Below are 22,866 nucleotides of genomic sequence, written 5' to 3'. Positions count from 1 at the left end.
TTTTCGAAGCTCTATTCAATCAGTGTGCCACTTTGGGCCCACCCACAGAATTAAAAAGATAAGTTCTATCTTCACAAATTTTACTTGTGTACTCCTCTAAGCCTAATTAGATTGCAAACCTTTTTTTTTTTATTTTTTTTTTAATCAAAACTCCGACTTTAAAAGGTAGCGTGCCGGAAAGGGGTAACAATGCCGCCCAACCGGTACAGTGGTTTGCGTCGCTGACTACCGTGCCGAAAGGCCCGTGTTCGAATCCCGAAGAAGGCATTGGATGTGTGTAAATGTATAGTGTTGGTACGGCATGGTGGCGCTCGAAATATGTGGCGAGCTGAAAGTCCTCTCGTGTGGTTTGGTGGAAGGGGAGAGGAGGTTTGGTGCAAGGGTGAGATTGTAATTTGGCGGAAGGGGAGAGGGGTGAGACCCTTGGATCCGTCCTCCCCCCTCCGAGGTGCTCTCCATCAAAATTGGGGGCGGAACCTATCTAAATCCCAATGTCACCTGTAAGGTGCTCAAGTATCAATGTCACCTGTAAGGTACTGTTGCCAACGACAGGCGTATCTTAGGCTCCTTGCCACGAGGAATTAAGTGTGTTTGGGCTGATGTTACTATCAAATAAGCAAGCAAGTAACAACAACACAACTTAACAATAACTGCAAGCTCAAACGCACAGCTAGCTGGCATGACGATAGTCCGTGCTTACAATGAAGCTATTGATTAATTTTTGCGGTCTGCTAAATGGTAGATCGAGCCTCAAAAAGATTATGGTGTCGAATATCGTTTGTGCCTTGTAATACCTTTTCTTAATAAGCCTCCAAGCATGCACAGATATTTTTTAAAAAGAAGACCACTTCAATTAATTAGAATCACCTTATTTTTGTTCCTTTCGAAACGCAATTCTTTTACCGTATATAACTACTAATAGACTTATATTTTCAAAGCACATTTTATTAAAATTCATTTAAACTTACATCATTGTTAAGTCAATATAAAAACATTTATACTCGTTTTTAATATTTCGAGTCTGTTAGAGTCTGGATAATCTTTAGCTCGTTAACTGAAATAAATGTTAGTATTCGTATTAATGAGATGGATAAGCATTCTGATTCTTGCAAAATTGTTCTGTGTTTGGATGTATGGTGGTAAGCTTAAAACTCTGAGATGGAAACACACATCAAGTCGACTTCGTTCTCTTGTTTTTATTGCAGTTAATGAAAACCATTTTTCACACAAATTCTTGAATATAAACAGAGTTGTAGTTTTTAAACAACAATTGCACAGTTCATTCGATTCCGTTTTCTAATGAACTTGCACAGAATATTAAATTATACTCATAGCGTGACTTCCTTGCACGGAATATTAAATTATACGCGTTTTTTGCTGCATTTAATTTAAACTTATTTCCTCGAATTTTATTAGAGTTATAATTTTCATTCAGTTTATTCAGTTCTAAATTCGCGGCAAAGCAAAAATACAAAAAAATTCAAAATATCTTTACTACAAATTGAAACATACAAATACAGTTAAAAATCAGAGTTTCGACGTAGAAACAAGCAATTCAACTAGCGGGCAAGAAGGCAGATTTTTCGGTGCACAAAACTGAACGCTTGCTTTTGGTCTCACTCGGCAAAATGACACTGAAGGCATAAAAACTGAATTAATATGGGACAGTTTAATAACTTAAATGATAATTCCAGAATGGATTAATCATGATTTAATTCGTAATAGTGAAAGAAGACGTTATCTTTGTTGTTGCGAAGCTTAGTTTCTCTAGATTGGCAACAAATCCACTATTCTGCTACGTTTCAAATGTAAACAAATATGGCTGCTATGATATGATAAGAAAAATTAGGCTTAGCCACACAGAAACAACTTTTAATTTGTTGATAATTCAACAAATGCTGCTGACAAATTTACTAAAGGCATAAAAACCTTAACAGGAAGATAAGAACAATATAATTTAATCATTTTTAAAGCCAAAAAATGCACAATTTAACAACATATAAGAATAAAAAGACTGGGTTCACGGAGCCGGGTAACAGGGTGGTTATATATATGTGTATATATATAAGATAAAAAAAAATGTGAATCAAAATTATAATTTAAACTAACGGAAAAACTTTAATTCTCCCTCTCTGTTTTAAAAATCGCAATAACTTCTCTGGATTGAGTCATTCCTAGATCATTCTATGGCCTGCGAAGTCTCTGATGAAGTAATAATTGGGAACTGAAACGTCCATCGTAAACCAAATTTTTTTCTCTTCGTGTGCTTCCATCTTGTATAACTACGCACTTCAGCTTCGGTCTCTGCTTTGCTTGGATGTAACTTCGCTTGCTGTTGCAATAATATCAAAAATGTAAATGTTCTTGAATAGGCACAACTCGAGTGCCAAGTGAACGGTGTGGCCAAATATATACATATTAATTATACGTCGTAGAAACCTTCCTTACTTGGCAGAATTGTTACTGGAGACGAAAAATGATATTTTTTGTACGACCCGCAAGCCAAGAGAGCATCGACAATGTGGAAATTACCACAATCTCCACGGAGGCAGAAATTCTGCCAAGATCGCTTTGAAGGAAAGGTTATGCTATAGAGGTATTCTTCGATAATCGGGGCATTGTGCATCAAGAATTTATCCCTGAAGGACGCAGTGTGAACAAAGAACTCTACGTCGAAATTTTGAGTCAATCCGGAAGAAGAGACCAAAAATGTGGGCTGAGCAGTGATGGGTGCTGTTGCATGACAAAGCTCCTTTTCACCCATACCTACCTGTCAATGACTTTCTTGCGAAAACGAAAACAATTGTTTTGCCTCATCCTCCTTCTCGCACCTTGCGATTTCTTGAACTGGCAATACGCTTGCAGTGCCGTCGATTTAAATCTTCAGATGAAGTTAAATGTGCATCACAGGCTGAATTAAAGGACATGTCAAAAAATGTATTCCAGACTTGATTAGATGAACTTTACAGGTGCTGGCAAAAGTGTGTTATTGCACAAGAGTCTTATTTGAAAGGAAGATGTGTTTCTGAAATTTAATTAATAATGTTTTTTACGTTATAGACTCAGTTCGAGAACTTTTGAATCCTACCTCGTATACTTTTGGTGCGGCCGACTGCCACCAAAAGGGGGGTGTACAACATGGTATAGCAGTCCTATATACAAAATTTCAACGTTCTAAGGCGATTCGTTTTTGAGGTATGCGAGATACATACGTACGTACAGACGCCACGAAAAAAATCTGTTCTGAATCCATTTTAAACCAGTTTGATAACTCGTTTGAGGGAAAAGAGTGCTTTATTCTATTCTTATGTACAAATGTCACTCAAAAACATCGTTAAATTGCATTTGATAGCGGTCAAAATGGATATTTTCGTTGAAATATGGTAAACGGAATTTTTCGTGATTAAAATACTTCCTTTACTTAGTATAAGGAAGTAAAAACGACCTGTCTCCTTAAAAATTGCATTGTCCACTTTGAGACATCAGTTAACATTTACCTATTGCTTAATGCATTTTGCAGCAGTTCGCATCTTTTACGATCTCTTCGAACTTAGCACACAAAGCACATCAAAATTAACTGGAATTGCGGTTTCTATTAAAGTAAAATTAAGCTGTGAATTTTCATCATGAACTTTAACATAGTCATCTGTATCTTTATGTTAATTCACAAGCGGAGACTAATTAAAGTTAGCTTAAATGTTAGTGAATTCTTGTCTGCATGAATTTAAAAAATATTATTTCCATCACGATAACTTTTGATTTGAAAACCAATGGCATCTAATATTAGAATCCAAAAGTGTTTAAAGTAGTCTGTAGAGGTTACAATAACCCAGACACTTTCAAATATTACACTAAAGGTGCCATGACTTTTCAATTAATGAATCTTAAATTAAATTAAAGTTTTAATTAATGACAGTTTTGAAGAAAAGCATGTTAAAAATCTACAGAAAATATCGGTAATTTTGTCCTATTTAGCATATAAATAAAATTTAATAAACTATTTCTAAAATAATTTAGCTGGAATTAAAATTAAAAGAATTAAACTTTGAAATAGTAATTTAATTAATAAAAATATGAATTATTTTAATTATATTTTGAAATAAAAATTAATAAATTTAATTTCAGAAAAATCAGAAAATTTATTAGTAATATATTGTTGTAAATTATTTTATAATAACCGTAATTTTGAAAAAGTATATTCTCATAAAAAAAATTTTTTTTTAATCCCTTGGAAACTTTCTTCAGCTATTTCTGCTAAACGCAAGTTTTTACTTTTTCGAATTCTACCATTTTCTTGAACTAATCCATTCAGCTCTGAAATTTAATATAGTAACCATTCACGGCTACAGCTTTTAGAGTATATAAGGTGCTGATATAAAAGTGAAAGATATATATTAAAATGCAACATATTTAATCAATAACCATTATTCTGGTTCACGGTAAAATTCAGAAACATCAGGAATTTGACTTACGTATACACTGGGCTGGCATTCCTCCCCACTGCGAAATAGCCATGCAAGTTCGCTTCTTGGATCCCCCTTTCATCTTATACCCGCGATCACACGAGTAGTGACAGACAGTTTCGAAAATATTATCTTCAGACGTGCATGATATTGATCCATGATGAGGAGGACTGAGAGCAGGACACCGATTCACTGCAAAAAGAAAACAAATTCTTGTCATTTATTCTACTATTTATTGTTATATAAGATCAATAAACAACAATTAAATTTAAGGGAATAGAAAATATAGATAACATACAAGGTGACCCAAGATAAACAGAACCGGTCAATCGAAAAGCGCTAGTGTATTCGATGGCAGGTCAGTGCGATAGCGCACGTTCCTTTGGAAGCTGTGTACTCAGTTTTCACTCTTGACCAGGGCAAGTCTCGAACGATCACGGTCACCTATTGTCTGTCTACGAGAAGAACAGCTCATGCCGCGGTCGCTATAGCAACAGGGATAGAAAATTTCAAACAGGGGCGAATTACAGGTTGCTAATTGATCTCTAAATACGACAAGATGGCAAACTGAAACGTAAACCCTCAAGACACCCCTACGGAAATTGGGTCAAGTCTCGTTTCTACGGCAACAGACAGCTGCACACTAATTGGCGAGAGCTTTTCTTATGATAGACAGACTGTGATCTGTCCAGCTGTTATTTTTATTTGCAGGGAGAACCCGAAGACAAAGTTTACTAGAGCAATCCGCGAACTCATGGAGAACTGGAACAAGATATACGCAAAGCAATCACTAACATCTAGCGCGATGACTTAGAGCTAGTTATACTGAAAGTGATTCATCGGGTCAATATGTGACTGATACGATCGTGTATAATCGTGATATGATCGTGTCAATATGTGTGATGTGTAAAAATTGATAATTACATTATAAACTGTGGTGGCTAGAAGCAACATATTTCTAGTATTACAGATCATGCCTACAATCATGACTTGTTTACATTATTTTTTTACAAACAGCTGTCAAAATTAGAAAAGAATATAAAATAATAAAAAAGACATAAATAAATAAGTCTGAAAACAAAAGAAAAAAAATAACTTCATCTGCATACTTATGCGTACTACGTACTTTTAGATATATCTGCATCTTGACTGTTACTTGTCGACGTCATACAAATACAGTAAAGTCTTTTTAGGGCGATCATCAATGGCTGTAGGTGATTCTGATCTTCTTTAGAAATGGCCGTTTTAGAAAATGATATACATCCTTTGTCAGAAATGTTCCAGGACAATTTATTTTTATTTCTGAGTATGTAGTGGTAAAAAGGAACGAATGTTGTTTTTATGTTACCTGATATGTATTCTTACTTGACATGACCCTGGCCATGTTTCCACGGAAACTTACTAGGTGACAGGGCTGTGCTTAGCAACACACTGTTCGGATGGTTGTCGCATTCGTTAAGGTGACCCAATGGATGCTGATTATGAGGAAAGAGTGAACATTAATTTCCGCGTTAAGCTCGGGAAACCCCTAGTGAAACGTAGAACATGATTAACTAAGTATATGCAGGCGAAGCACTTTCAAGAGGTCGTGTTTTCGAGTGGCATAAAAGGTTTCGTAAAGGCGAAGATTCAGTACAAGAAGATCCCAGAGCCGGTCGCACGTCTATAGCGCATAACGATGCAAACGTGGAGCGTGTAAAGCAGTTATTGCAAGAAGACCGTCGTGTAACTGCGCGTATGATATCAGAAGAACTGAATTTGAATCATGATGTGTGTCATAAGATTTTAGGCGAAGATTTAGGGAAACGGAAACTTAATGCAAGAATCATCCCTCACTCACTAACAGATGAACAGAAAGAGAAAAGGCGAACAATTTCTACTGCACTATTGGATAGAGCCAGACGTGGCCCTACATTTGTGTCAAAGATTATTGTGATTCTTTCTTGTTTCCGAGAGTGAAAAGGTGACTGAAAGGATAGCTTCATCAAGATTATTCCAGACATCCAACCCGCTGTGACAAACGAGCTCGCAAACATCGCAGTTGAAGATTTCTCCGCCTGCTTCCAAGACCTCCAGAAACGTTGGCATTTGTGCATAGATAGCCAAAGGGGACTACTTTGATAGCAGTCAGGATCGTTACCTGGTAAATGCAATTTTCTATTTTTTACGACCTTTGTCCTGGAACTTTTAAGACCAAGGATGTACATACGTAAGATATTTGTTTACGTTTCCAGACATTCAACGGGCTGTGACAAATGAGCTTGCAAGCATCGCAGTTGAAGATGCTTGCTTCCAAGACTTCCAGAAACGTTAGCAGTTGTGTATAGATAGCCAAGAGGACTATTTTGATAGCATAGCAGCTAGGATCATTACTTGGTAAATGCATCTTTCTATTTTTTACGACCTTTTTCCTGGAACTTTTCAGATCAAGGATGTACCATATGTACGATATTTGTTTATGTTTCCAAAAATACTGGTCATTTTCCTTGGTATCAGTCTTCTTTCTTGGTCTCCAAGACAGAGTTTACTGTGATTCGAAGAATCTGAATGCACTGACACTTTAGAATGGAGAAAGGGAACAACTGGCAAATATCCATTGAAATCGCAATTGACCGAGTTTAAACTGCTGCTTATAAGAATGCACGAAGGGCTATTCCAAAATAATCGGAATTATTTTTAAGCGATTATATTGTACTTACATATTTTACCATCCTTCAAAGTATTATGCGCCAACAGCAACAAACTTGTATTGCCTGCGTTATCCATTAATATTTTGTGAGCTTTCTTAATCATGTTTGTCGAGTAGCGTCAGCGATTCTTGTGAAAGAAGAATCACCCTATTGTTCTTCCCATAGAATTCTTAGAAGTATAGTTTCTTCAGAAATCTAATCAACGATCTTTCATTGGTAATTTTCCTGTATGGCCTGTTATATTTTTCAATATTTTGCTCATTTCTGATGAATAAGCAAAACATTGGGGAAGAAATGGCAATCTTAATTTGAAATATCGCCGTTTTTTAATTTTCAAAATTATCAATCACGTTTTAAGTTTTCCGAAGTACAGCAATGATCTCACTTTTTATCAACAAAAAGCAAAATTTCACTCTCAATTTAGTCTTTGTGGTCACATATCATAAAGCTCGCAGGACGCTGCATGCAGCAGCATGAGAGACGAACCTCAGACTGATGGCAACTTACAAATAGCAAACACCAAAAACACAAAAATAGCACGTTCTAGCGGCCTGTTACGCAGTTATGAAACGATGGCAAGCAATGTTACCATTTCGTTTACTTTACAGTACCCCTACCTAAATAACCCTTCATTTACACAAATGATAATACAAAAGGTATAAAATATTACTTTCGCAAACGACTTCCTCTCCTGTCCAAGTACCATTCTCAGAGCATAATCGAATGCTGTCTCCGCGAAGCTTGTATCCGGACTTACAGCCGATACCACATGCTGCGTTGAACACTGAACTGCATTCTCCCTTGACGAAATACCCGTTCTCGGGCGGAGCAAGAGGAGGGCATTCCACAACTGTAGAAAAAAAATATTATATTTTGAATCAGAAGTAAAACAGCCAAACCTACAGAAACATTTATTCAAACAAAAATATGAACACTAATTTTGATTAGTTTTATCAGAATTTTTACTTTAATACGGAAAATTATATTTCAAATAAATAAATATAAAAAACATATACAGTCAAAACTCGTTAATCCGGACACCCATAATCCAGAATGATCTATAATCCGGACCTCAAAGCTACAAACTTTCTGCGCATGCGTCAACGCATAATGCGTTGACGCATGTGCGTAATACCTTTACGCATGCGCATATGCGAGTACGCATGCGCATAATACGTTTACGCATACGCGTTTAATGTATAACGGACTGTATAAGCTAAGCTAAAATTATCTACTTATCTATTTCAGTTAATGTTGTAGATTGCGTTGTTCCTTAATCTTCGAATTGGATCCGGCTTATTATTTTTTGCAGACTGTTAGAGCAATTTTATAAAAGTCAGCTGGAACTTTTGATTATGTCAAAAAGAATTTCCGATGCTGTATCTACAAAAGGAAAGCATGTTTCGATATCCATCAAACAAAAAGTGGAATTGCTGCAAAAAAATGGATAAAGGCTCCTTTGTGTCTCTAACCATTCCGAAATCTGTTTATCAATTCCACGCTGCTCTGCGGGGGGGGGGACGTAGTTTTGCGCAATGAACTGGAAGTTGATCTGTCAGCACTATCCTTACCTTCAGGGCAGTTGGATGTTTTTATTTTATTCGGCTTATAATTCCTTACTAAATGTAGTATTTCATCTGGATGTACTCCGTCTTTGATATGATTTAAATCAAATTCCTCGTCATTATAAATATCACGAATACAAATCAAATAGTTTTCTGGTCGCAATTTTCTAATTTCGACTATGATAATACATGTATGCTTTACGCATGCGCGCGTTGAAAGAAATGTTTAATAAAGTAAACAAATAAATATTAAGCTTTTTTTTGTACATTTTGATACCCTTTAGATCATAATTGCTCTTTATTTCATAAATTACGGTTTCATATTTTTAATTTTATGATTTCTGCAAGTAATTTTACCAGATTTAAACTGATGATCTATAATCCGGAAAAATCGGTAATCCGGAATCGCCGAAGTCCCGACGAGTCCGGATTAAAGACTTTTGACTGTAATATAAAAAATGTTCTTAAAGTCAATTCCTGCTTAGGTCAAAAAAGAAAAATTTTATTTTAGTTACTTTTAAACATTATTAAAAATTTTTAGATATTAAATATATATATTGCTATTAATTATTAATATTATTAATATTGATTAATATTATAAATATATATATTTATATTAAATATATTATATATATTATATATATTTTTAACATTTATTATAGAATATCTTTAATTCCGATAAACAGGAATCATTAAGTAGGAATTGACATTGACTTGAATGTGTGTAAAAACTGTATTAACAGCCAGTGTCATCGACTACAAGTTTAAAAAATTGTATTTGAACTTGAGTGGATGGATAAAATGTATTTTATTAACGATTGAAAATTTGAACAAGATATAGGAAGAGTATGAGCTAACAGTAGGAATTTAAAAAGTCTGAGAGGTTCCAGATTTTTAAATTACGTTCAAAGGAACGTTTATTTATTAAATACCATGTTCTACATACTCAAACCATAAAATTCAGTTGAACAGCAATATCGCAAAACAATTTTAAAATCAGCCTATATTTAGAAGTTCCGATACAGAGTCTTCGCGCGCTGGAGATAATTTTTCCCCCCGCACAGTGTTGCTATTGCCGGCTTTGAAATCTTTTAGCTTGTTAATCAAAAATTCGTCTTACAAAATATGAAATCGATAATGAAACAAACTTCAAATTCAAATTAGGGCTTCCACATGCCCATATTCTATGAAAGATTACGTTATTCAAATTTTGATGGCTCTAGGTACCGTCGTTTTATCACAATGCAAGAAACATACATGCATTTATGCAGATTCTTCATTATTCAATTTCTTTAAATATAATACAGGGCGATAATATTGGATGGCAACAATTTGAAAAGTGAAACGACGCTTATCATGAATCGACACAAAATGCCAAAATGAAATCAATAGTCCTTCTGGACAAATTACAAATTACCCCTTTGGACTAATTATACGTAAAAAATAAGTATACAGAATATATGAAGTATGCTATTTCTATAAAATGAACAATATATTCTGGGCCACCCAACCGATATAGTGGTTAGCGTCACTATATCGTCGAAAGGCCTGGGTTCGAATCCAGGAGAAATCATGTATGTTTGTAAATGTATAGTGTCGTTGCGGTATGGGGGCACTCCAAATATGCGGTGAGCCGAATGTCCTCTCGAGAGGTTTGTGGTAGGGAAGAGGGGTGGGAGACCTTCGGACACCCCCCCCTCTCCATCAAAATTGGGAGCGGAACTGAACTAAATCGCTCTGTCACTTGTAAGGCGTCACTCGTTGCTGTTGCCAACTCTGTCACTCGTTGGCTGTTGCCAACGACAGTCATAAACTTGCGCATACTCCCACGAGGATTTTCGTGGTCTTGGGCTGACCATAGGTCAGACAAGTGAGCATAACGACAATATTAATATATTCTTAAAGTTTTATGCTCTTAAAATAATTAAAATTTTCAGTCATATTTGCCATACATATTAATTATACCTCAAAAAGTAAATAATGCAAGGATTGTTACCTTGAAATAAGCAAATAAAAATCAGTACTTTCTTTTTGTCTTTCTAGTAAATGTATAAGTGCGTTCATAATTCTAGTAAAGTGCGTTCATAATTTCCTTCATGTACAACATGATACGAGCCAATTTCTAGTAGGAAAATCTTCTCGGAATACATCCATCCCTTGAACGAGATGACCCTCGCTGGCTTTTTTAAATTGATTAAATAAGCAAACGGAACCCCCTCTCAGTGCTTTCATAAAATTATTTATTCCAATAAAAAAGTGATCTTGAAAATCTTACAAAATAAAAACCATATAGGAACCTTCCAGTTTTATTGCATTAGGAACTGTTATTGATTAGAAATATTTTTAAACAGCACTTGGTCTTTTTTCATTTAATTATCTTTAAATGATTGTCATTGAAAGGTTCTAAATTGCCAGTATTAAGAGAAATTCATGTTCTTTTAATAAGACGTACGATTTAATAACCTTGATAAGAAAAATTTCTTTAAGCAACTCTTTTTTAAATAGTTTTGACGAAAAATAAAAGTTTTTTCCTCAGTTAATGAAAGCGATTCTCATTTGTTTATAGTTCTAGCAATCAGCATCAAGTTTTACAAAATCTTCTGAGCACTTAATATTTCACAAAAGAAGCTAATAAAAAAAACTGAAAGCTTTCAAGATTTTATATTACGCCCGAGGGGGATTTTTTTGAAGATTTTGTGTATTACCTTCATTTATTAAATATCACATTCTTCGCACTTAAACCATAAAATTCAGTTCAACGGCAATATCGCAAAATAATTTAAAAAGAGCATATCTTTAGAATTTCCGACAGACAGTCTCGCGTGCTGGAGGTAATTTTTTTTTGGGGGGGGGTACAGTGTTACTATTCCTCGCTTTGAGATCGTAGAGTTTGTTAATCAATAACTCTTTAAAGTTTTACAAAATATGAAATAGATAATATAACAAATCCCAAATTCGGGCTTCCAAATGCCCATATTTGGGTGGCGACGTTACGTTATTGAATATTGGATGTCTCTAGGTACCGTTGTTTTATCACAATGAGAGAAACATACACACATTTATGCAGCGTCTTCATTATTGTTTCTTTAAATATAACACAAAGCTCTTATATTGGGTAGCAACAATTTGAAAAGTGATTCGCCGTTTATAGTGAATCGACGCAAAATGCCAAAACGAAATTAATAGCCCTTCCGGGCAAACACCCTTTGAACTAATAATAGTTTTAACATTTCAGCATTTTATAACTCTAGAAAGTATTATATTTCAATTTATTAAAATTGATTCAAAACTAAAATCCATACATTTACTTACAAATAGAAAGTTTTCCTACCTACGCATTTCTTTCCAACTTTCTGGAAACCTGTTTCGCAAATACATTGATCCACACTTGTGCTGCCTGGTAATGATACCTGGTTGGCATCCGGACATGGAATGCACGACGATATGTCACCAGGACTAATTGTAGAGCGGTAAGTGCCAGAAGGACAGGCTGAAAAGAAAACAATTTTATAACATCAGAATATCAAAGTTAAACGAGTTGTTCTTTGCATTAACGTTAAAAATACATACGAGAGCGGAATAATTCGTAATACAGACGCCACGAAAACATCTCTTTCGAATTCATTTCAAATCAATTTTGATAATTCCATCCGGGAGAAAAGAGGCCTTTATTCTGTCCTTAAATACAGATGTCACGAAAAAGTGTCAAAATGTATATTTTCGTTGAAATATGATAGCGGAATTTTTTGTGCTTTCAATACTTCATTTACTTCTTACAAGGAGATAATAAGCAATAGACTACTACTTAAGAAATAACCTACCAGAAACTAAAGATTTAAAAATTGGGTAGTTATAACGTGAAAACGAAATGATAGAAAAAAAAACTGCTATGTTATTTTTATCGAAATGTTAGACTATGGTGGAAACTTGTGCAGTCTCTACATATAATAAAAGAAAGAGTTTGTCTGTGTGTGTGTCTTTCATTCGCGTTTGCGCGTAAGCTAATAGACCCACGGCTACGAAATTGGTACATAGGTGCATCTAGACAAGAGCCAGTGCACCTCGAAGCGATTTTTTCGAAATTCGAATTGGAATTTTTTTTATCTTATGTTTTGTGACGAAATCGCGTCATTTTGAGACATAATGGGCTATAGGAAAGCGAGATTTTACTCTACACACTCCATTTTCACATCGTCATGAAACGTAGGCTCTTAGCTATTTTATGAACTTAAAATAAAATAAATTTCGTGTTTCAATAAATCAATTAAACACGAATTTATTTAACAAAGTGAGCTTAACGCCTTTTCAACGGGATTTTTTTCTAAGAAAGTTTATTTTTAAAAATGTAAAGTTTATTTTTCTTTGATTTTTGGACACTTTAAACTTTCATCCTTGCGATTGCTTTCACAAAAAGAATTTTGGAAAATGATAATATTTTGTACTTTAAAAAAATTTAAATGAAGCTTCCGAGTCCACTTCTCACATCTCACATCTTTAAAAATGTGATTTTGGCAAAAATTTTCCTGTTTTATTGTTGTTGATAGATTTTTGATGAAATGGCACCATTTTGAATAGTTTCATTCTTTTAGAAATATGGGTTTGGCAACAATTTTTCATCGTATTTTTTACTTCACTGTTTTTAACAGATTGGCATATTTCACTGTCATTTTTACTTCCTTGTACGAAATAAAAAGGATGAATAAAAAGGAAAGAATAAAAGACTCGTTTCCACCAAAAAATTACAAAACTGCTTTAAAAAAAATTCTGAAGAGAATTTTTCGTGGCGTCTGTACGAACGTATGTACGTACGTATCTCACATAACTCAAAACCGAGTAGCCTCAGAACGTTGAAATTTTGTATGTAGGACTGCTATAACATGTACATGTGCACCTCGTATTTTGGTTGCAATCGGCCGCACCAAACGTACATAAATATATTTATATATATATATCCACTCTGTTACCCGGCTCAGTGATCTCGGTTTCTTTACTCTTATATGTTTGTAAATTGTACATTTTTTGCTTTAAAAATGATTAAATTATGTTGTTCTTATCTTCCGGTTAAGCTTTTTATGCCTTTTGTAAATCTGTATGCAATATTTTTAGAATTATCAACAATTTTAAAGTTGTTTAAGTGCCGCTAAGCCTTTTTTTATGGCGGCCATTGATTGTTTACATTTGAAACAGCAGACTAGTGGATTTGTTGCCAATCTAGAGAAACTTAGCTTCGCAACAACAAATATAACGCCTTCATTTATTATTGCCAATTAAATCATGCTTAACCCTTTCTGGATTTTTTTCGAGGAAATAAGTGTTTAAGATTTACTTCGTAATTTTTAATATAGATATTTTGAGGTTTTTTTTTTTTTTTTTTTGTATTTTTGCCTTCTCGCGAAGTGAGAACTGAATTAATTGAATGATTGAATGAGAAATACACAATCGTCTGCGAAAAACTGTTTCTTTTTTGTTTTATTTGCTTAATTTCTTTTATACATCGTTCTAGCTTTATTATAGTATTTGAATAGAACATGTGGAAACCATTAGATAATTCTATTCTTTAAATGATATAAATTTTGTGCATTATGAGTTATAATATGAACGAAATATAATACTGTTAAGTGAATCTAGCGCCAGAGTGTCGCTATGGTAAACAAATACTAGAGCGAATTTTAAAGAATGCATTTATTCTATTGTGTTTTATGCGCTGTCGGCGAAGCAGATTTAATTCAATCCAATAAGTTTAAATGAAATGCAAGAAAAAATGCGTATAATTTAATATTCCGTGTACACATCAGATTTTTTTATATACATAATACATTTTTATTGATTTTTTTTTTTTTTTTTGATAAAGTTGTTCTGCAGAGTAAACTTCTGTGCGGAATTTTTTGTTTTGAGTTTCTTTCATGTTATGTTTTGCTTATTTCACTATTTGTAAGATATTGAAAAATTTTGCATGATTTTTTATTTCAACGGAATGTTGGTTAATTTTATTATTATGATAATTAATATTGCATTAAGGGATATAGCTTATTTCATTGTAAAATTTTTCTCTTGAAAATGTAAGATAAAATATCATTAAGTATGCTTTGCTTTTCAGAATTTTTTGTTTTTTATATTCTTGTATGCTATTTATTGCTCATTTCACTGTTTTTAAGATATTGAATAGTTTTGAGTGATTTTTTTTAGGAAACAAAGTTCTTAACCTCCTTTATACCATTTGAGTTCTCAAGATTTTGCAAAGGGAAGTTGATTAATTTATTTATTAGGATAATTAATATTTGTATTAAGGCATATTGCTTATTTCATTGTAATTTTGTTATACGTAATAACTTTTTTTATGAAGTTGTTCTGCAGAGTAAAATTCTACGCAGTTTTTAAATTTAACGTTTGGTGTTCCCTTCAGCCATTTTTCCGGTACATTTAAAAGGCAGACGAAGGCTGGCAGCAAAGCCGCTAGTTATTTAATAATGAAAAGACTATATATATTCGAGAGGCTGTAGTGCATTTATTTTACTAGATGGCTTGTAACAAATATTTTCCTGAAGGGATAGCATGTTTTTATTGTACTAGATGAAATCAATCTACTGAAAACAATGAGCATCTCTTTAAATACGTTAACAGTTTCTGAAATCACAGGAAAACTCTGAATTTCGAAACAACACTATAAATTTATAAAATCAGAATCAGCTTCAAAAATTGTGGTTAAGCATATCCAATGAACAATCAGTAACAAGTCTGAAGACACAATAGCAAATGCCTGAAAATTTCTAAAGAAATATTGTGCCTAATTTTAGATCCAAAATTTCACTGTAGACAAGTTAATTGATTAGTTATTCATGGTTATAAAGAGTACACGAAATCAGAAGAATTTTACTGTTAATTTATTATTATTATTAGTATTATTATTATTTGTGTGTGTGAGTGTGTGCGTATGTGAAAATTAGAAAGGAAAATAAAATTAAAGAAAACAAAAATCTGTAACGTTTTCAGATTTTAAATTACGTCCCAAAGGGCCGATTTTTTTAACATTTTGTGTGTTTCTTTTATTTATTAAATATCATATTCTTCGCACTCGAACCATAAAATACAATTTTAAAGCCACATCACAAGATCATTTTAAAATGAGCGTATCTTTAGAATTTCCGATACACAGTCTTGCGCGCTAGAGATAATTTTTTTTTTTTTTTTTTTTTTTTTTTTTTTTTTTTTTTTTAAGTCCAAAGGGGCTTTGTTCCTGAAGGACTACTATTTTCGTTTCGCGATATTGAGTTGGTTCACTATAAATGTTCGTTTCACTTTTCAAATTGTTGCCACAAAATATTATCGCCACCAAATGTTAGAGTCCTGCATTATATTTGAAAGAATTAAATAATGAAAAATCTGCATAAATGTATGTCTATTTCTCGCATTGTGATAAAAGAACGGTATCTAGAGCCATCCAATTTTGAATGACGTAATCCTACTGCGAATATGGGCATCTGAAATCCCAAATTTGAAATTTGGAATTTGTTTTATGATCGATTTTATATTTTGTAAAACTTAAAGGAATTTTTGAGTAAAAAACTCAAAGATTTCAAAGCTAGTGACGGCAACGTTGTACAAAAAAAAAAAAAAAAAAAAAAAAAAAAAAAAAAAAAAAAAAACTTATCTCCAGCGCCTGAGACTGCGTATCAGAAATTCTAACGGTAGCCTCAATTTAAAACTATTTTGCGATATTGCTTTTGAACTGAATTTTATGGTTTAAGTGCAAAGAACGTGATATTTAATAAATAAAGGTACCAGACAAAATGTTAAAAAAACGCCCCTTTGTACGTAATTTAAAATCTGAATTCTTTCAGATTTTTATTTATTTATTTTTCCCCGTACAGTATTGCCATTCCTCGCTTCGAAATCGTCAAATTTGTTAACCGAAAATTCATTGAAATGTTACAAAATATGAAACTGATAATAAAGCAAATTTCAAATTCAAATTAGGACTTCCGCATGCCCGTATTCTATGGAAGATTACTATATTCCAATTTTGATGGTTCTAGGTACCGTCGTTTTATCACAATGCGAGAAACGTACATACATTCATGCAAATTCTTCATTACTTAGTTTCTTTAAGTCGATAATATTGGGTGGCAACAATTTGAAAAGTGAAACAACGCTTATCGTGAACCGACGCAAAATGCCAAAACGAAATTAATAGTCTTCGGAGCAAATTGCCCCTTTGGACTAATAATCAATTTTATTTCCTATATTTTATTTAGAGATGCATGAGAAATCATCACATCTAATTCAGAAGAAATGTGAATAAAATTATACGTACCGTGGCAGTCACCCTTGAGACCGGTGCCATAATATCCTTCTCTGCAGAGGCAAGCGTAGTGGCCACTGGTTGTACCGCACGTACACTGCGCTTTCTCATCGCAGCAGTCCGTTTTGGCCGGACAGAGTCGGTCACAGGATTCTGGTTCTTGATCTAAGTAGCTTCCAATTTGCAGATCTGTAATAGCGTTCAAAATTTCAATTCTATACAATTAAACCATAGAAACCAAAATGTAAAGCATAAAATAAATTTTTGAGACATAGAAAAAATTACTTCTTGGTGAATAACAAAATGTTTAATAAATTATATAGATTAATACCCCCACCTAAAGTGTTAAAAGTCATGTGATGCAAAAAATCACTGAGAAAAGAGAGACATGCTAAAAGACATTGTTGAAATTAAAAATTTAGTATAAATATACCAGTATCAGTCAATTTAAACTATAAGGTATTTCTCCCATCTTCTTGGCATGCCTTCGTGGTGTGACGGTCTGCACGCTGGGGGCGTATTCCAGAGGTCCGTGGTTCGATTCCCGGAGAAGTCGTTGCATATTTTCTGCTTTCCTGCTTCCAAAATAATTAATGTCTCTACAGAATGTTTTAAAAATTTTGCTATTATCAATATATTGTGGAGACATTAGCTTATTTTGAAGCAGGAGACATGAAAAATCAGCAATGCGCTCGCCGGGACTCGAACCTGGACCTCTCGAATACGCGTCGAGTGTGCTAACCGTTACACCACGAAGCCACCTTTTCAAAGGTGGTCATTTTTGGAAGATGTTCGTCACGAGAGATTTAACTGCATTTGTTCAGTGAACTAACTAAAAACTAGATCGCTCTTAGGATTCTAAAGCGTACGGATATGTAAAAGATGCATTCATTTCCTTCCAAGTATACTTTTTAAGGAAGGCTTTAGTGAAAAGAATTCATCTTCAGTTATATTAAGAGCACAGATAAAGAGATATGAAGATCGAATCAATCATTTTTTATGACTCTGCTGTTATGTAAATGCTATAAAGTTATAGCATGGCCACGCATATGCTTTACCAAATTAAACAAGTCATCCCCAAAGCGCTTTCAATGTAAGACTTTCGGTGTAAGTTTTTTTCTACGGTAAAGTGAATCTAACGTAGTGACACTCAGGCAGAAAACATTTCAAAAGAAGTCATATTTAATTTGCATTCTCAAAGTAAATTATGATAATATTTTGTCTTAGTTTGCGGCAACCGTAAAGACAGAACCATCTCAATACTACGAATATAAAAGAAATTAATTTTATAAAGTTACAAATATACACTGTCCTCCAAAAGTTAAGGAGCAACATGTTTTTCAAAGCTCACCATTGCAAAAATATCAGTATGTCACTAACGTTTAAATTCACAGTTCATATGAATGACAGTAACGATGTTTAAGGAAATCTATGCAAAAACAATAGCTATCGCTTTTATTTTATAGAAACGAATATTTATATAGGAGTTGGAGAACAAATGAAAAACTTTAAATTTTGTTCGCGAGTGTTGATCTTCAGTTGTTATTAGAGTTTCGTGGACAATATCCATGAGACTCTACGATGTCCCGGAGAAGGCGTTTGCCCGATTCCTTGAGGTGGCGGTCGATCGGATGGATGAAAACGGTATGAATCGGATGGGATGTCCAGATCAATCTGCAAACCAAGATCCAATACAGCATTTTTTGGAACTATCTTGGCAAGACAGCTTGTTGCTTAAGGGGACTCGTACTCCTTAAAACCCATAAGATCTTCGAATATGTGACTGTTGCAAGAATCGGTACAACTTATTTATTTTAAAAGCAACGACTTCCAACTTTTTACAGCTGACTACATAATATAGCTGATTTCTGAAATAGTGATCAGAAAGTTTGTGTTGCCACAAATATTTTTATAATTTAATCCGATTTTGACAAAATGTTTCGTCATGTTTTCACCTTGCGCGCACAGTTTAAAACATTCTGTTGCATAATTTAATTCCATATTTAATATATAGCTTTTATAACATTTGAAAACTACTGTGAACCAAAAATTCTAAGAATTTCTTGTTAAATTTTTATTTTATTTGGAGTCGAGTTTATAAAATGTATTTTATTAAAAAAAAATCTGTAATGTTTTCGTCTATAAAATTTTTTAATATTAAAATATTCATCAGATTGTTGGTTCAGTTAAAAAATAGGGCTCATGTAAATAATGCCATCCAATTCCAAGTATGAACCATTAGCCATTTTTAAAATATCGTGCGCGCAAGGCGGAAACGTGACGAAACATTTTGTCACAAAGCGGATTAAATTACAAAAACATTTGTGAAAACACAAACTTTCTTGTTACTAGTTTCCAAAGCAGCTATATTATGTAGTCAGCTGTAAAAAGTTGGAAGTAATTGATTTTAAAATAAATAAAATATCCCAATTCTTGCAACAGTCACATATTCGAAGGTTGTTAAGGGGTTTAAGGTGCATGAGTTTAAGGTGCATGCATGTAAATTTCTTGTTTCTATGTTGCTTCATTCTCAAATCAGACACAAAAAACATGCTGTTTCTTAACTTTTGGGTTAACTTTTGGGAAGCAGCGTATAATATGTGGGATTCAAATTCATTGCCGATGAAGAAAAATAATAGAAGGCCGCCATGGCGAAATTCAACATTAGGCTGAAGTTGGTTTCATAAAAAGTTCAATCTAGTTGACAGAAATCTGATACAGATTCTTTACGAATCAAAAATATTATACTTACCTCAGGTTGAATTTTTCCAAGTTTGAAAGCAAAGCATGCATTCTTTTATACGCTTGCCTCAACATAAATAACGGTAATAAGGTATAAAAAATTCGATTTTAAGTATCCTGACATATGACAATGAACATAACAGAACCCACAAGCATCATTATTTTACACACTGTATAGAATGATAATGGAATTATTTATAACACACAAGACATGCTGTCCCAGAAGATCCTGATAGTTAACTCCTCCTCCAAGGTCGTTAGATAGTCCATACACGGAGTAATGCTTGAACAAGGATTACTCCGTGTCTGGTCGTTGCTTTCCACTTCACTGATAGCTCTAGCTGCAATACATTGGCGGCAGCATGGAACACCGCTGCAGCCAATGTATTGCAGCTAGAGGTGGACGCATTCCTGATTAAAACCCATTTTTATAATGTTACCCCTTCATTTTTCCTCAAAAAACTGTGATAGACTGTTTCTCCAAGACTGGATTTCTGTGCCAAGAGTGCAATGTTTTGCTGTAATTCATGTTTGTGTTGAATTTGTAGAGACATCAGGTTAAGAGGAAGCAGGAGAGATGAAAAATGAGCAACTCCTTCGCCAGTAATCGAACTTCTGGAATACGCGCCCAACGTGCAGTTCACTACACCACGAAGGTATGCCAAGAAGGCGGGAGAAATACTTTACACACTCCCCCTTTTAAAGGGCGATTGGAGTTTTTAGGGGACCCAATGGCTAAATCCTGGGTTTTGAAAATCATCATCCACCACCCGTTTTAGTTCGGGCACCACAGTACAGACACTAGATATTTTTTGGAAGCAGGAGTGGTTAAAAACGAGCAACACCTTCGCCGGGAATCGAACCACGGACCTCTGGAATACGCACTAGCGTGCAGATTACTACACCACGAAACCACGCTAAGAAAGCGGGAAAAATACCTTATATACTCCCCCTTTTAAAGGGCGACTGCGGTTTTTACGAGACCCAGTCGCCAAATCCTGGGTGTGGAGAATCATCAACCACCACCTTTTAGCTCGGGTGACACTGTAGAGACGTTAGGTATTTTTGGAAGTAAGAGAGATTGAAAAATGAGCAACGCTTAGCTGGAAATCAAACCACGAACATCTAAAATACACGCCCAGCGTGGAGACCACCCCACCACGAAGGCATGCCAAGAAGGCGGGAGATTTACCTTATAAACTTTTGGTAAATTTTATATTAATAACCTTTGGTCAATTTTATATTAATTCATTAAACGACTGTTTAGTGAACATCAGTAAATCCATTGTAAATTTCTTGTTTCTATGTTGCTTCATTCTCAAATCAGACACAAAAAACATGCTGTTTCTTAACTTTTGGGTTAACTTTTGGGAAGCAGCGTATAATATGTGGGATTCAAATTCATTGCCGATGAAGAAAAATAATAGAAGGCCGCCATGGCGAAATTCAACATTAGGCTGAAGTTGGTTTCATAAAAAGTTCAATCTAGTTGACAGAAATCTGATACAGATTCTTTACGAATCAAAAATATTATACTTACCTCAGGTTGAATTTTTCCAAGTTTGAAAGCAAAGCATGCATTCTTTTATACGCTTGCCTCAACATAAATAACGGTAATAAGGTATAAAAAATTCGATTTTAAGTATCCTGACATATGACAATGAACATAACAGAACCCACAAGCATCATTATTTTACACACTGTATAGAATGATAATGGAATTATTTATAACACACAAGACATGCTGTCCCAGAAGATCCTGATAGTTTCAGCAAAAATTTACCATACCTTCATGCAAGGCTCTTCTCGCCAACGCCTCGAATTCCTCAAAACTGCTCAAGATATAGCTATGTTCTTCAGGAGGATCTGAAGCCATCTCGTAAAGTTCTTTGACATTTCCACCTACAATGCCAAAAGTGAAGATTTCAACACCTTGCTCACGGAGGGCTTTTGCTGCCTCTCTGGGATCTCCGCCGTTGGAATAGCCGTCAGTAAGCAAGAAAGCAGCTTTAGTAGCATTCGGACGGGCGTCCTGGAAAACTTTCTGAAATTGACAAAAGAAGAAAAAAAAATAATAATAATAATCCCGGAATTAACAGCCATTCACCTTTTAATTTTGTAACAGTTATTTTAATTTTACTGTGCTTTCCTGTTGTTCCTCGTTACCACTTACGCTGCGTTCAGACGGCGGCATAAAAGGCATAGATTCATAGTCATAAGGTCATAAAATACGGGAGTTCCGTTCACACCTGCGAGACGGGATCTAAGCTGTTGCCAATGAGAGAAGTTAAATTTGCGCATGCGTGTATGTGTGTCTACACCTTTCGCGCGCTGTTTTTCTGTCTCAATTGATTTCTCGCGTTCGCTCTGCTTGTTTTCGTTATTTTGTGTCATGGCTTTTTCAGCTCACCACAAAGTTTTATTCGCTAAACAGAATTCTCTTTTATCTGCCCTTCTTATTAGCCAAGAGGCAACGGAAGAAGGTAAAAAAAGAAAAAGAACGAAATGGTCTAGAAATATTTTTTTGGAAAGACCAATACTTGGTTGGCCCATATTTCTGTGCAAAGCAGTATGGAATATTTCTGCATTGCACTGTAGTACTCTCTACTCTATAAAGATGCACATGCATATTTATATATATATATATATATCCTTCTTCAATTTTTTATACGTAATTTCTCTTAGGTGTGTGTATGTGATTATGGCAAAGCCTCGAGGGCTGTTTATCTGCCTAAAGGAAGGGATGCCTTCGTGGAGGACTTTCTAAGGGAAACTGGCTTGTATACAAGTTACACATGGAGAAAAACATGAAAACGCCCAAGCAGCCAGTCCGTTCGCGGGGTTCAAACCTCGGACCGAACTACCAGTGTTCAGCGACTTTACCGCTCGGCCGCTGGTTGGCCTAATTTCTCTTAGGTAAAATACTATATACTAAATATGCCTAATTTAAAAATATCGAGGATAAGTGGCAGATAGCCTATATATAATAATTTTCCATTTTGCAGATGTGAAAGCAGTTTAGCAGAAAACAGTACTTACCAAACATTATTTTTTTTTAAATTTTCAATCAGAAGGAACATGTTTCTGTGCTTAGCACTCCTTAGTCA

General features: G+C 34.4%; 1 protein-coding gene across 1 annotated transcript in view; it reads right to left on the bottom strand.

The window, feature by feature from the left end:
- LOC118191546 (sushi, von Willebrand factor type A, EGF and pentraxin domain-containing protein 1-like) overlaps positions 1–22,866 on the bottom strand; it is a 287,106-nt gene that overhangs the window by 187,066 nt on the left and 77,174 nt on the right. The window contains exons 2-6 of the mRNA XM_085825956.1: positions 21,548–21,803; positions 17,030–17,206; positions 12,050–12,208; positions 7,824–8,003; positions 4,473–4,655 (exon numbers count right to left, since the gene is read on the bottom strand). Of these exons, the coding sequence (XP_085682082.1) occupies positions 4,473–4,655; positions 7,824–8,003; positions 12,050–12,208; positions 17,030–17,206; positions 21,548–21,803 (955 nt within the window). The remainder of the gene's footprint in view (positions 1–4,472; positions 4,656–7,823; positions 8,004–12,049; positions 12,209–17,029; positions 17,207–21,547; positions 21,804–22,866) is intronic.

Source organism: Stegodyphus dumicola, chromosome 10 (genome assembly GCF_044657685.1).
Source record: "Stegodyphus dumicola isolate Sdum_Otavi_A_Nest chromosome 10, ASM4465768v1".
NCBI classification, from domain to species: Eukaryota; Metazoa; Arthropoda; class Arachnida; order Araneae; family Eresidae; genus Stegodyphus; species Stegodyphus dumicola.
The sequence above is the reverse complement of the archived record's forward strand: the minus strand, read 5'-3'. Positions and strand labels throughout refer to the sequence as shown.